The 14,266-nt window shown below is 34.1% G+C and overlaps 1 protein-coding gene and 1 pseudogene across 1 annotated transcript; both read right to left on the minus strand.

Moving 5' to 3' along the window:
- Positions 1-556: 556 nt before the first annotated feature.
- LOC131619348 (uncharacterized) lies at positions 557-1,688 on the minus strand (annotated as a pseudogene).
- Positions 1,689-1,794: 106 nt separating this feature from the next.
- On the minus strand, positions 1,795-4,193 carry LOC131620838 (root phototropism protein 2-like). The gene is made up of 4 exons (XM_058892020.1): positions 3,959-4,193; positions 3,787-3,856; positions 2,571-3,692; positions 1,795-2,481 (listed from the first exon to the last, which is right to left on the minus strand). The coding sequence occupies exons 1-4, from the start codon at positions 4,012-4,014 to the stop codon at positions 2,008-2,010; spliced, it is 1,722 nt and encodes a 573-aa protein (XP_058748003.1). The 5' UTR covers positions 4,015-4,193; the 3' UTR covers positions 1,795-2,007.
- Between the last annotated feature and the right edge of the window lie 10,073 nt (positions 4,194-14,266).

A 14,266-nucleotide genomic window follows, 5' to 3' on the forward strand; every position in this document is an offset into this window, starting at 1 on the left:
TTGCGATGGGATAGAGATCCCCACTATTTTCACATCTCATTAGTGGCATCCCCGTCTGAAAATCATTCACAGAGAATCCAAAAGGGTCAAAAGAAATAGAAACATTATTGTCAATGGTGAGACGTCGCACAGAAACAAGATTTTTAATAATTTGTGGGGCATGTAAGACATTTTTTAGTTTTAAAGGTTTTGTAGGCGTGGAAAGGGTTGATTGTCCATAACCACGAATTGGAATTTGTTGTCCACTACCAACAATAATATTTTGATTTGAATTACTCATATTAGAATAAGACGATAGATTACCTTGTGATGCCGTAATATGAGAGGTTGCTCCAGTATCCATATACCACTGGCCATCGGGAGGATTGAGGGACATGGTGGCGGCTTTAATATCTGTGGGTGCTAGAGAAGGAGTGCTGGCTGTATAGGCCTGCGAACGTGGACCTAATAGCCCTGGTTGCTTTGGAGGACCATTCAGACGAGTCCATTGAGAAGAAGGATATGGGCAAGGAGGGAGTCCCCATGGTGGTGACATCCAGCCCCATTGATACTGATGCTAAGGAGCAGGAGGATCCTGCCACGGTGAGGTGTTGGCTTGTAGCGATGGTTGACTACCACCACGTCCGTTACCACGTTGACTACGTCTGCAGGTTCTACCGTAACTGTTGCGGTTTTTATGAGCAGAATGCCGGCTGTTATTCTTCTTGCCGCCACGGTTATCTTTATAGGACGAGGGTTCAGTAGGGTCCTTTGGTTGTGTCGCAACCATGGCAGCCTGTGCGCCGATAGCCGCCATCTTAATTAAACCGGCTTCTTCAAGAGTAAGCATAGAGCGGGCCTGATAAAATTTTGGAAGAGGGTTGCTTTGCCGAATCAGTGTACCAACCCCTTTGTATGCATCAGTGAGGCCGGAAACAAGTTGGAGAACGAGTCGCTGATTAGAGATAGGGGCTCCTACATTCTTCAATTGGTCAGAAAGTGTTTTGAGACGCTGACAGTAGGCGGAAGCGGTGGGAAAATCTTCCATGCAAACGGAGGAAAACTCCTGCTCGAGAGTGACTGCACGAGCGTTTTGATTGTCCTGGAAGATGTTGGTCAATCGATTCCAGGCCTCCATCGCAGTGGAGTCTGGTTCAATGATGGTAGCCAAAAGATCACTGGAGATAGTGGAATAGATCCACTGTAGAACTGTTGCATCAAGAGTTGCCCACAGGTCTTGCTCATCATCTGTTTCAGGTGTCTCTTTTCCTTGCCTGGTGCTGGAGGAATGATGTGATGAAGGACCTTATGAGATCGAGCATGGATTTTGAAAAGTTCAACCCACATACCAAATTGAACGTTTTCCATCTCAAGAATAACGGGGATGTGGTTCTTGATGTTGGTTATGGCGAGAGCCAGATGGAAAAGGTTCTTTGGAGAAGACCCTAGGTCTCTTGATACCATGAAAGAAATTGTTTTCATGTGCTTTTTCAGTATTTTGTATTCATATATGTACAGTTATCATGTGTCACTAATATAAAAGATATTAACTATACATCAATGATTTACTTAAAATGGATTAGGAATGTATTGCCTATTCTATGAATGGAAAAGATACAGATGTAATTACAAAGAATATTCTAACAAATATTCTGGTCTATCATTAACTCTTATATTCGATAGTTATTATACTATCTTTTTTGTTGTTGTGAAATACTACTATATTTTATAGTTATCAAGCAATCATTCATATTGCAATTCCAAGACTCATGAAAACGTATGTATTCACATTTTTTCTTTGCCACACAAACAACATAAGAAGCATGAAAAACAGAAAGCATATATAATAAATACAGACTGCATTATATATAGGAATTTGCTTCACACACAAATACAACTAAATTAAAAAAATACTAATGCTAAACATCCTCTAGTAATAACTAGTTACAAACCTAAATAATTTAAAACACTATATTAATTTTAATAACATTATAAAATTTCCACTTCACACAAAAATAAAATAATTATTTAAGAAATGGAGAATCTTCTCCTTCTGGGCTTTGTCAAATCCACCGCATCATCAATATTGGACGTATCCTTAGACCCATTCTTAAACGGGTTAAACTTACCCAGTTTCTTTGACACTGAAGAGAAAAACGTTGACTTTTTGACTTCCTTTTTAGTTCCAGAAGACGACGTCGTTCCGTTCTTTTGCATATCCGAAACGTACATTTTCATCCTAATCAGCTCCGTACGCAACTCCTCGTTCTCTCTCACCAACGTTACGTCCGTTTGTAACTGATTTCTCTCCGCCGCCGCGTCACGCTCCTCCGCCGCACCGCTTCTTATCTTTAACTGATCGTAGTATAGTGCGTGTAGCACGATCTGAACCGGTAACCGTTTATTTTGCGATGCATGTACACGCGCCTCGTAAGAGAGTTTCAGCGCGTCCATTACACTGCACACCTTCTCCTTCTCTAGTTCATCGAGATTCGGGTGCACCTGCAATAACACACGCGCTAAAGCGTTAGATTCAAATCTCACTGTTCTACGATAGTGTCGTTTTGTATACGGTTATTCCATTTTCATACCTTAAGGTAGATATCGACGGCGCGGTAAAGATCATCGTCGAGTTTTCGCGCGCCTTTTGGAATGAGAATAGCGATTCCGTTGAACTTTGAAATGGTGAGTTCGTTGTAGGATGCGATTTCGGCGAGATATGCGTCGACGGTTTTGGCGACGCGTAGCATAGCGGGGGAGCAGTTTTCTCCGAAGGTGATACCTGCGCTAAATACAGTGGTGCTTTTTTCCTTTTCGACGAAAGTGGAGATGATTCTGCGAATGCTGTCGAGATCTAGAAGCCTCTCGCCGTCGTAAGTGAATGATAGGACTAGGAGATCGTTGATTGATACGTGTTCGAGAATTTCGGAGATTCGTTTCTCGAGTTCGCGTTTGCATGTACTTGAGGCGCGGAGGTAGATCGCGCAACGGAGGAGGGAGCAGAGGAAGTTGATTGGAAAAGCGGCTTTCTCTGAGGGGAAGAGAGGGACGATGGACTGTAGAATCTCGCGTTGTTCGGTTCTTAATTCTGAATCGGAGTCATTTGGATCTGATGACCGGATTCTTCCACCGCCACCGCCGGATTGATCACGGACAAGCTCACGGAGCGCACGTTCTGTGTACGTAATCAACGCTCCGGCTAGAGTTAGGCATTTAGCGCCACGTTGTTTCATGGCGTTGATCACGTTTCCGAAGGAATCAACGTCAAGGACGGCGAGCTCCTCCGTCCACCAATTCGGAGGCGAGCGGCTGGGGAAGTTTGCTTCATTGCACACCTTTAAACTAACAACATCAACACAGCGTTTGACAATGTTTAATTCGTCGGCGACAGGTAGAAGCTGACGGCAAGACTTTAAAACCATGACTGCGCCGGTAAGATTAGTGAGCGCAACCTGAGAGAGGAAACCTTCTGTTCTACCAGCGAGGTTTCCGTCGCAATACTCATCCGTCATCTGGAGGAACACGGCGGCACAGTGCAAAGGAGCCACGTTGTTGACTGTTATCTCGAAGTTGACGCCGTAACAGAATTTCGCTGCTTTCTCAAAAGCTTCTTGGCCGCCGGGTATGTCAGATAAGTCTAAGCTGGTGAGTTCACTCTCGTTCGATTCCAATATCATCTTTCTGATATAGTTGCTCTTTGCCACCAACATAAACTGTTAATTTCAATTTGATTAGTTAAAAATTGAACTGTTATCAATTTCATAGGCAGACAACCAAAATTGACATGCAAAATGAATTTTTTGGTACCTTATGGAGAGAATAAGAGGCTTCTCCAACTGTAACTATAACATCACTTGGGATTTCTTGAGAGAAAATCCTGAAAAAATGCAAGTTATTAATTGATTATAAAATTGTACTATGAAAATTATGGGTTTGAAAGTGGAAGAAAAGAGGAGAAAAGGAGGGTAGTGCTGATTACCATTGCCCTGTTCTCTCCATGGCAAGGGAGAGTCTGCTAGGAGTAGGATTATCCATGAGCTGATGTTTTCTTTTGGTTTGAATTTGTTTTGGGTTTTGAGGAAATGAGTGCTAATAGTTTACATGGTGATGGTGGGTTGATATAATAGGAGATTTAGACTTTAGAACCCCAGTAGATTAACTTCGTTGTTACAAATTAATGATTTTTGTCTTTGACATGTAAGTTTGTTGTCACTGTGGTCCAAGGCGGAAAGTTGATATGTTTCCTTATCTATTAATAATTGCAATGTTGCTTTTAGTAAAGTGATTTTCTTTTTAAGCTAGAAATACACTTTAGGTCACTTATCGCTTGCTCTATTCTACCACTAGTTGCTTCCACATGTTTAGGGATGTTACAATTCAACGTTGAGAGTAATTGGCTTCACTGGGTCTACCGGTGTTTATCTTGTCCTTGACGTTTACATCAATCTTCATTTTATGTTTTTAACCTTAAAGAATTGATTTAAATGTTTTTGAATGAAAAAAAATCAGTGTTGTTGAAATTTTAATGTAGCAGTGATTTTTTTTAGGTAGAAAATTTGTTTAACAGAAAATTAGATCATCGCCTACCTCTCTCTCTTCATCCATCTCTCCCATGTTTTATCTATTCTAATGACTAAGAATTAATAAAAATTATAATAACCAAGTCTTATCACATTAAAAATTGATAAAAATTAATTAAATAAAAAGATGTTGTTTTGAAAAGTAAGAATGAAGATAGATGAATGCTTAAGATGATGGTAGAAAGACTACAAATAAAACATTGTAGAGGATCCATTCCATTTAAAGGAATGGTGATGGCGTCCAAAATATTATTGGATTTACGGTTCATAGAATTAATTTTGACATAACTTTGATAGAATTGATTTTAAAATAATTAAATTCAGTATAATTGATTTATGTTTAACTTTCATGGCTTGGTCTGGTAGTTAAGGTTTGGGTCTTGAAGTATTTAATGTGTTATTTGATTAATATATAATTTGCATAATTTTAAATTATGGTCTCCAACGGCAATTTCTACGCAATATTGCCAATGTGGTCGTTTTTATAATGGTATCGAACTGCAATTGTGGTGTGAATTAAAATTACGAATTCGATTGCATCAAAACCATAAACATTTTAAATGTTCATTTCTTCTTATTAAAAATGAATATTTTAGAATTACAAATATCACTCTTCTTAAATGTAATGAAAAATCCTAATTTTAAATACTTTTTAAAATGTGTATTTCAAATATCTTTCATTAGGTATCCACGCTGCAATATGTATCACAACAACTACATTGATCACAATTGCAAGATTCGTTACCACATTTGCAATCGCAACTACAATTTAAAATTATTTCGTAATAGAACTATAGTTGATTAGAAGAAGTGGATCCATTGTTTGTTATGGTGGTTCACGACTTCCGAAGATGGAGAAAGGGTTGACCTTCACAATTCTAAACCTTTTAAATGTTTATTTCTTCTCATTAAAAATGAATATTTTAGAATCGAAATATACCACTCTTCTTAAATGTAATGAAAAATCTTAATTTTAAATACTTTTTAAATGTGTATTTTAAATATATTTCATTAGATATCCACACTGAAATATGCATCGCAACAGCTACATTGATCACAATTGCAATTTCAAATTGTTTTGTAATGGAATTAGAGTTGATTAGAAGAAGTGGATTTATAGTTTGTTGTGGTGGTTCACGGCATTCGAAGGTGGAGAAAGAGTTGACTTGCAAGATTGACACTTCAACGCTTAAGAGAGCGAAAACTGAAACTTTAATAGAAAATAATTTAAATCTCTGTGAAGTGACACACTTTCCTCTTTAAATAGGTGAGATGGTTGATAATTGCACACATGTGCTGACCACTGGCGGAGCCAGGGTTCTAGAACTCTGACTAGGAGTGTAAATTATTTTGAATAATAAATTATAAGGTACAACTTGAAAAATAAAAACCAATATTGTTAAGATGAATATTTTGTTTTAGATTCAAACCTAATATTTGATAGTTGTGTGTGGGAGCTTCTAATAATTATTACTACTTTATTTAGTGATAAAAAAATAAAAAATTTATCAAAAATAAATTGTTAATATTAATGAGTCTATTGACAATTTATATTGTTTTATAAGTTTATTCTTTAAAAAGAGTTTTAATCATATTTAATACTAATTATATGTAAAAAAATATAAATTAATTATGGATATATTAGTAAAAAAATTATTATTTTTATTGAATTTTTTAAAACAATACTTATTAAAAAAAGACAGAAAATTTTCAAGACAAGCTTAAACTTTAATAAGAAAAGATAGTAAAATTATAAACTCTAATATATATATATATATATATATATATATATATATATATATATATATATATATATATATATATATATATATATATATATATATATATATATATATATATATATAAAGTACATACCTTTAATTTATTACAATTTTTTTAGGAAAATACACTCACTTTTATATATTTAAATTTATAAGAATTTCATATTAATTTAATAAAATCCACCTAATCTTTTACGGAAAAGATAGTGTAGAGGTGTATGTTGTTAACACTCCTTCTATTTAATATTTATTAATGAAATCTTATTATCAATTAGATAGTGTACTTTATTTCCTTATATAGATATTTCTATTGAGAAAAAATATTGAGGATTTACTTTGATTCAGCAACAAAGTTTTTAATTGTATACGTAAATAATGAGGTTGAAATCCTAGCTACATACCAAAAAGTCGTTTTATTATAATATTTTATCATGTAGTTAAATTTCAACTATTTTAATCTAAAATCATGTAATACACTTTGTGTCGGACCTTACTATTCTTACAAACTATCATAATGATAAAATGGTGAATATCAAACGGTTCATTTATACTAGCTTGTGTGTGTAGTGCAATTAATAATTGAGCGAGACTTAGTACAACATGCTGCAATTCTAAAATTGAAGGGATTATTACAGTAGTAATTAGTTTAATTTGAAAAGTTGAGGGGGTGTAGTTGCATCTCCTAGAGACCATGTGGCTCTGTCTTTGGCTACGACGTGAGATTCAGTCAACCATTAAATTAGTCTGGGTGATTAGTGTCACATTCTCGTAAGAGATATTTTGCGACACAAAAGAAAAGGGGTATACCGTACCCGTCTTTAGTAACTTGCTACTTTATAATTGGACCCGCGTCTTTTGGACCTTGTGGGCGGTCCAGAACATTTTCCCCTAACCCTTGTCTTTACTTTGCAAGGTGAGGGTTTGTGACACGCATCATTACTCGACCATAGAGTTATTAAGCGTGGAAATCCTAGATGGGATGTTGATGTCTATCAGGAATATGCGCATTAAATAACTCTTTTATAAGCTATAATGTAACGCCAAGAGTGACTTACACGCTTTATTCGCTAACTACCAATGGTGTTTCTCTCTATTTAGAGTACTTGAGGGCTTACAAGTTGTTTTTGAGAAGATCTCAACCATTGGTGGTGCGGGGTAGATCGTACGTTCCAAAGTGCTTGAATAGAGTATAAAGGGTTTTGGAAGCGTTTTTACCCTTTTGTTGTTCACTAATCTGCGAAGAGAGTGTTTTTGTTTCCTTTATCGTTCTCCTTTGAGAGTGTTTTGTTTTGATGTTGAGTCAAGCTCAAACAATTTTGTTAGCTGACATTGGTTTTATACATTGGATTGATCCTTCTTTTGAGTTCCGAAGTTCATGTTCTCTTTTCGCTCTTACTTCTCTTTTTCTAGGGCTTCCAAGATAGCGATCGCTTGAATTTGTTTGCTTTATTGTATCTGCATTAGTTCTATTTACAACATATTTTACCATTGTGATAGTATCAACTTTGACCAAGAAAGCTGGTAAGAATATTTCAAGAAACTTGGTGCATCCAGGTATACTGAGGATTGTTTTCGCTTTTGATCACAAAGGTGTTTATTATCAAGCTTTAATGGACGTGTTCTTGTAACTGACTAGGCGGTGTTTCCGAAGAATGAATTTTTTTGTGTTAATATTTACTTTTCTGTTTTCATATTTAAATTCATTCAAAATCAAACTCATAACTTTGGAAACTGTTGAACGGCAGTTCAATGCACTAGTCCCTGTGGAGACGATAATTTCCCGGATAAATATTTCCAAATCTTTTGTTGCTTGCCGCTTTACCGCTTCAACACGTCACCGACGCGTGAAGAAACTGGTCGAAATGGTGCATCCAGACCCGCTGGCTGGTGTATGTCAAACTGAATGAGAAAATGTATAGAATCTTTGGAAAGTGGCCATGGGCCTTATCTTTCTTGTTTCATTTTCTTGAACCTTCTATGGTGTCTTTTTTCTTAATCGGGCGGTTGTTGCTTTGGTTGGAAATATGAGGACTTCTTTTGTTGGGGGAGCTTCCACTTTGAGTATACCTGCTGGCATGCCTTATGGTCAGGTTATCGGGCAGGTCATTTTGATAGATGCTCGTCCTTCTCTAGTGGAAATTCAGGATTCCTCTTCCCGAGTCGTGATGGATGAATTCTTATTATCCCTTCAACCGATAGGAAAAGGAAGGTTGGCATCTTCCTTAAAGTTAGGAGAGATTTAGGTTGAAAGGCCTCCATATAAGTTTCATCGACTTAAAACTATAGAAAGGAAGGCTTCTGTTCACTTGGAGTTAAATCTAGTGTTGCTAGCTCGTCCTAACCCGAGATCGATCAAAGAATTATGTTCTTCATTTTCTAATGAAGGTTATACTTATTTCCCAGGTTTATCTAAGGAAGCCCGACAAAGAGAATTTGCTGAATAAGCTTTCCATATTCAGGACTAAGGGAATGAAAGCATGTGCCATTTGGGACTTAATGACTTTTTGACTTCTTCTGGATCTCTTCTTGATTCAGGAATGAAGGTTTTATGCGAGTTCACTTCCTGCACAATGTTGTTCTTCGGATTGACGTTGTATGAGCTTTCTTCACTCTGATTAAACCTCTTCGCAAAGACCTAGGAGTTTTAATGTTGTACCATTTGATAATTGTTATTTAGTAGGTCATTGGTTCCTTGAAAATCGGAAAACATTTCTTGCACGAACACTGTAGACAGTAGTGGAGGTACGAATAAAGGGACACCTAAGTAAAATTGCAGTGTAGATATGACAAATGGAGGAAGTTGAAACGTTCCTTGGTTTTCCTAAGGTTGGATAGGATTTTGCGGCGGGGAACAAGTGGAGCGCTCATCAGGACTTAATCGTTTGTCCCTTGAAGAGGAAGCTAAAGATTCTTGACAACATTAATGGAAACGACGACTTGCCATTGGACGACATAGAGAGTGCTCTTTGTGGCTTTGGAAGTCGCCATTGTCAACGAATCCAATGGAGGATTTAGAGGTGAGATTTTGAATCTAAATCTGACAGGAAAATGAGATATGTGCTTCGACTGAAGGAGATCTGGATTTCTATCAGAGGAGACTTGAATGAAATAAGAAAAGTTAGATCGTGGAGAAACGTATTAATCAGAAGTTGGTTCATATAGATAGTGTCAATGTTCCATATTGGAACTAAACTTGATCGAAAGGAGTGGATTCACGGTCTATTGTGGTGGTTTTGGGATTCCTATGCGGCGGAGATAGGGTTGACCTGTAAGGTTAACCCTCAATTACTCCAGTTAGTAAGAGAGTGAAATGTGAATGGAAAAGAATTTGAATATCTCTGAAGTGGCGCACGTTCCTTTTTTTATTCATGTTGTGTTGGCCACAATGCCAGTTTCGATCCTAATACCAGAGGGCTGAAGAGCATGCGTTCAAACCAACCATCCACCAGGTGAAACTGGCGACGTACGTTCCTTTTTAATTAAAAGAGATAATGGATGATTGCACGTATGTGGAATGACGTGTTGGGAAAATAACTACTAACATAGAGAAAAAATATGAACACAATAACAACACAAGATATTAACGTGGAAACTCCAAAATCGAAAAAAAAAAACACGATCGTTGTCAAATGACAACCAGAGAATAACACTATGTAAAAATTGTTACAACACATAGACTATCCTTAACCACCCCAAGGCCCCAATACACCCGTACTCTCCAAAGCAAATATTTAACTACATCTCACATCACTATAATACAAGAGCATAAGAGAACAAAGAAAGTGAAACACAAGTTTATAGTGTTTTTGACTGATGTATCTTGTAAAGAAAAACTTGAATACTATATATAGCTTTGGACTCCCTCTTCCTTCATTAAACTAAGCAGTATGAGACTTCTTCAACAAATATATTTTCAACCAAATCCAACAATCTCCACCTTGATTGAAAATAATACATTAACTTTCATTAGCTTCACCGACAATCATACTCCACCATAAAGAGTATACGAAAATTAGATTGAAACTTTATGGACTCCTATCCCCAGATCGAACCAAAAGCTCTGATACCAGTGTTGGAAAGTCCGGGTGAGTCGGAAGCACCAATGGAACCAATGCTCCAGGACCACAAGAGAGGGAGACACCACATCTCAACCCAAAACCTTAAGGTGTTAGGTAATTGAGTCATCTCTCTTATAAATCCAACTTTCCACTCATTCATAGGCAATGTGAGACTTTAACCACTCACACTTGCACCCAACATTCTCCCCCACAAGTGTGAGTCCCCCACATCCTATAACAAGATCCTACACCAGATCTAGCTCCTGCTCACCCACCGAGCCGAACCACAACTCTGATACCACTGTTGGGGAGTACGGGTGAGTCGAAAACACCAATGAAACCAATACTTCAAGATCAGTCAACCGTTAAATAAATTCGAGTGATTAGCCACCCATTTTCATAAAAGATATTTGGCGACACAAAAAAAAAATGATCCACCCTTCTTGTGTATAGTTATCGGATATTTTGTAATTGAGTTTTCGTCTTTTAGATCTTGCGGTGGCATGGAACAAAAACCATGAATCTTTGTATTGTTATGGTATTTTCCATAGTGATTTCCTAATAATATTATCCATTTTTGTTTTTACCTGTAAACCGTAGACAACTTGTACATAGTGATTTCCTAATAATATTATCCATTTTTGTTTTTACCTGTAAACCGTAGACAACTTGTACAATTATTTTCAATTGGTACGCACTATTATCCTCAACTTATATCATGTACCAATTTGCTTTATGTATAAATATAGTAACAGATCTGATTTCCGATCTGTTGTTTATCCTAATTAAGAAAAAAGGGACACCATTGAAGGAGACAAATAACGACCAAATACACGAGCTAACTTCAACCCTGTGCTGTCATGTTCACGGGGCTCATGAATATGTAGAAAATTTCACCTCGTGAATTCAGGTATTCTTTAGACCAAATAATTGAATTTAAATTAGTGTGTCAAAAATGAATTTAAACCATGCTCTTTCTAATTCGTGTATGTATGTACAGTGGCTGAATTTGTGTATACACTATGTATAAAGGTAACATAAATCATGTAATAAAAATAGAAGTAAGCTTATGTTTCCAGTAGATTTATTTATTTTGCTGCATAAAGGAGAGCTTAGAATAAAATAAATTGATGTTATTTTAAATTCAAATTTTATAATTAAAATGTATCTTTATTGCAATTTTTTTTGTATTTTAATTTCAATAATATAATTTTTTATGAATATATTAATAATATTTATATTTTTTGTTGATTCATTTTATCAGGGCCGGTCCTAACATTTTAGAGGCCCAGGGCAAATAATAAAATGGACCTCTAATAAAAGACTAAGCAATTAATTTTGAATTTTAAATTTTCTTTTTTGGGTTTTATTTTTAATGATTATATATAAATATAATAACGCCTCAAAGAATTTGATTACTTTGGTTGGTCATAGTAAAACTTGCATTTTTCAATTGAATTTGTTCGATTCTATTTGATATTATTTATAAAGTCCTCCATCATTTCTTCTTTCAGATATTCTGTTGAACGAAACTTTTTCATCATCTTCATTCATTGTTCGAATCATATATTCTTTTTGATGAAGTTTTTTTTATTAGCAGACGATGATTCTTTGAAAGATCATTCATCTATTGAAGTTGTTCTTTCAAACGAAACCATCAAGTTGATTTCACTATTTCTTCAACAACAAAAAATCTCTTTGAAGAACTTGATGATGATTCTTTTAGGTTTCTTAAAGTCATTCATTCACCTTTCAATATTTGAATTAAAATAAAATACACTTTGTTTATTTTAGAATCACAAATTTCTAAAAGATAATTCTAAGTAATTTATAAAAACCTTAAATTGCTATGTAGGTTAATTTTTTATTTTAAAATGATATCAAACTTGAAGCTTTTATTGAACCAATTTTTTTTGAAATAAAATAATTAAATCATATAAAATATCTTAAAATAGTTAATGATTTTATGAGAACTTTAAAAAAAAAATTAGAAGTTATTTTCAATTATTTTTTATAAATTAAAAGAATAATTATAAAATATAATTAATTAAATATTTATTATTAAAATTTGTAATATAATCAAAACCACATAATTTTTCAAAAAATATATATCTAAAATATAATCGTTTATTGAAAGATTATTTAAAATAACATTCAATTTAAGTGATATTAAAATTAATTACACATAAAAATATTAAACGGTAAGCTTGAAACTTTTATAAGATCAATTAGAATAATTGAATTGCCAAAAAAACTACAGCAAGGAATCGATCCGATTTAGAATAATTGAATTGCCAAAAAAACTACAGCAAGGAATCGATCCGATGCCACTGATTCTAATGTATTTCACGTTAACCGCTGTGTATCCACCAGGCCATTTGTTTGTCTTGAAATATTGTTGTAATATAGAACTAGTAAGAGACCCGTGCTGCCGCACGGGTATTCGAATATTTCATGTAGTATATTTTGCATAATATGAATAATATGCGTAAATGCAAAAAAAAAGTATGATCCATGATAATGAGGATACAGGACACAACAACATTAAGATTATTAAGATAATGACCCGTGAGATAAATTAAAATAAGGATTTTGTCTCTTAAATTAAGATAATGATTGATTAAATTAAAATATACATTGTAGTGATAGTGTCCCGTGAAATAAATAAATTATTAATTTTATTAAAATTTAAATGCTAATTGAAAAATCGCATTAATATATGTGTGTTTAGTATTTATTCTATGAGTTAAAAGGCAATGTAAAATAGTTTTACACTGTCATCCAATAGGGAATCATGAATGTTCCATGTCATTAAAGTTTTTTTTAAATAAAAATATGTTTTAATTGGATGCATGGTGGTGATTGGTTGACAGTGTAAACATATTTTACACTGTCAGTGCATGACCCATTTTCTCTTATTCTATATGTGTTTTGAATTTGAATTAAATTATGTTATTTTTGTGAGGTAACAATTAGACGTGTTCAGTATACACGTTGAATGTTAATTATACAATGAAAACAATTAGTACAAAATACATGTAATATATTGACAAATATATGAAGAGTAATGTCTTAGCCAAATACATAGACAAATATATAGATGTTTAAACCAGAAAATACCTACACATTTTTTCATATATACATACATACACAAATACATGTAATATATTGAATGTTAACATATGTAATCTACATCAAATATAAGACATTTCCTTCAATTTGTAGAGTGAATTGTTCTCAGCATGAATCTTGTAATCAAGCACCACGGGAGTCAAAATCTGAGCATTTCCAATCAAATCATTTCTAACAATCACAATTGTTACACCAGGGACCTACATTCTTCTGAGCACCAGCATAGATCAAACCAAACTTTGAAACATCAATAGGCTTAGAACAGAATACCAAATGACTGTCATCCATTTCTGAGAGAAATCATTAAAATAAATATATGTTTGTATATTTAATTAAGAGAAATCATTAAAGATATATTCAAATATGAACATTAGAGAAAAATATGAGAGGATGATTAATTAAAATAATATTTAAAAATAAAAATTATGTCTCTTAAATTAAGATAATAATTAATTAAGTTAAAATAAATATTGTATTGAAAGTGACCCGTGAGATAAATAAATTATTAATAATTAATATATTATACTTAATAAAATATAATACTAAACTAAAATATAAATATTTCAAATTCCAAAAATTAAATTTTAACAGTTATCTTTATATTTATATATTAACATAGAAGCGTTCTAAACATTAAATATTATAAAAATATATATTTTAAATTATTGTATTATTTGTTGGAATATTTTTGCTATTCTGTTAACTTTAAAAAGTGCAATGTTTAGTCCCACATTAC

Source organism: Vicia villosa, linkage group LG7 (assembly GCF_029867415.1).
Source record: "Vicia villosa cultivar HV-30 ecotype Madison, WI linkage group LG7, Vvil1.0, whole genome shotgun sequence".
Lineage (NCBI taxonomy): Eukaryota > Viridiplantae > Streptophyta > Magnoliopsida > Fabales > Fabaceae > Vicia > Vicia villosa.

What these genes read in the sequence shown, in the direction of transcription:
- LOC131620838 (XM_058892020.1), bottom strand. Translation starts at nt 4,014, where the DNA reads ATGGATAATCCTACTCCTAGCAGACTCTCCCTTGCCATGGAGAGAACA. An exon ending in CCTCTTATTCTCTCCATAAG is followed by an intron (nt 3,693 to 3,786) that starts GTACCAAAAAAT and finishes TGAAATTAACAG; the next exon opens with TTTATGTTGGTGGCAAAGAG. An exon ending in CCGTCGATATCTACCTTAAG is followed by an intron (nt 2,482 to 2,570) that starts GTATGAAAATGG and finishes GTGTTATTGCAG; the next exon opens with GTGCACCCGAATCTCGATGA.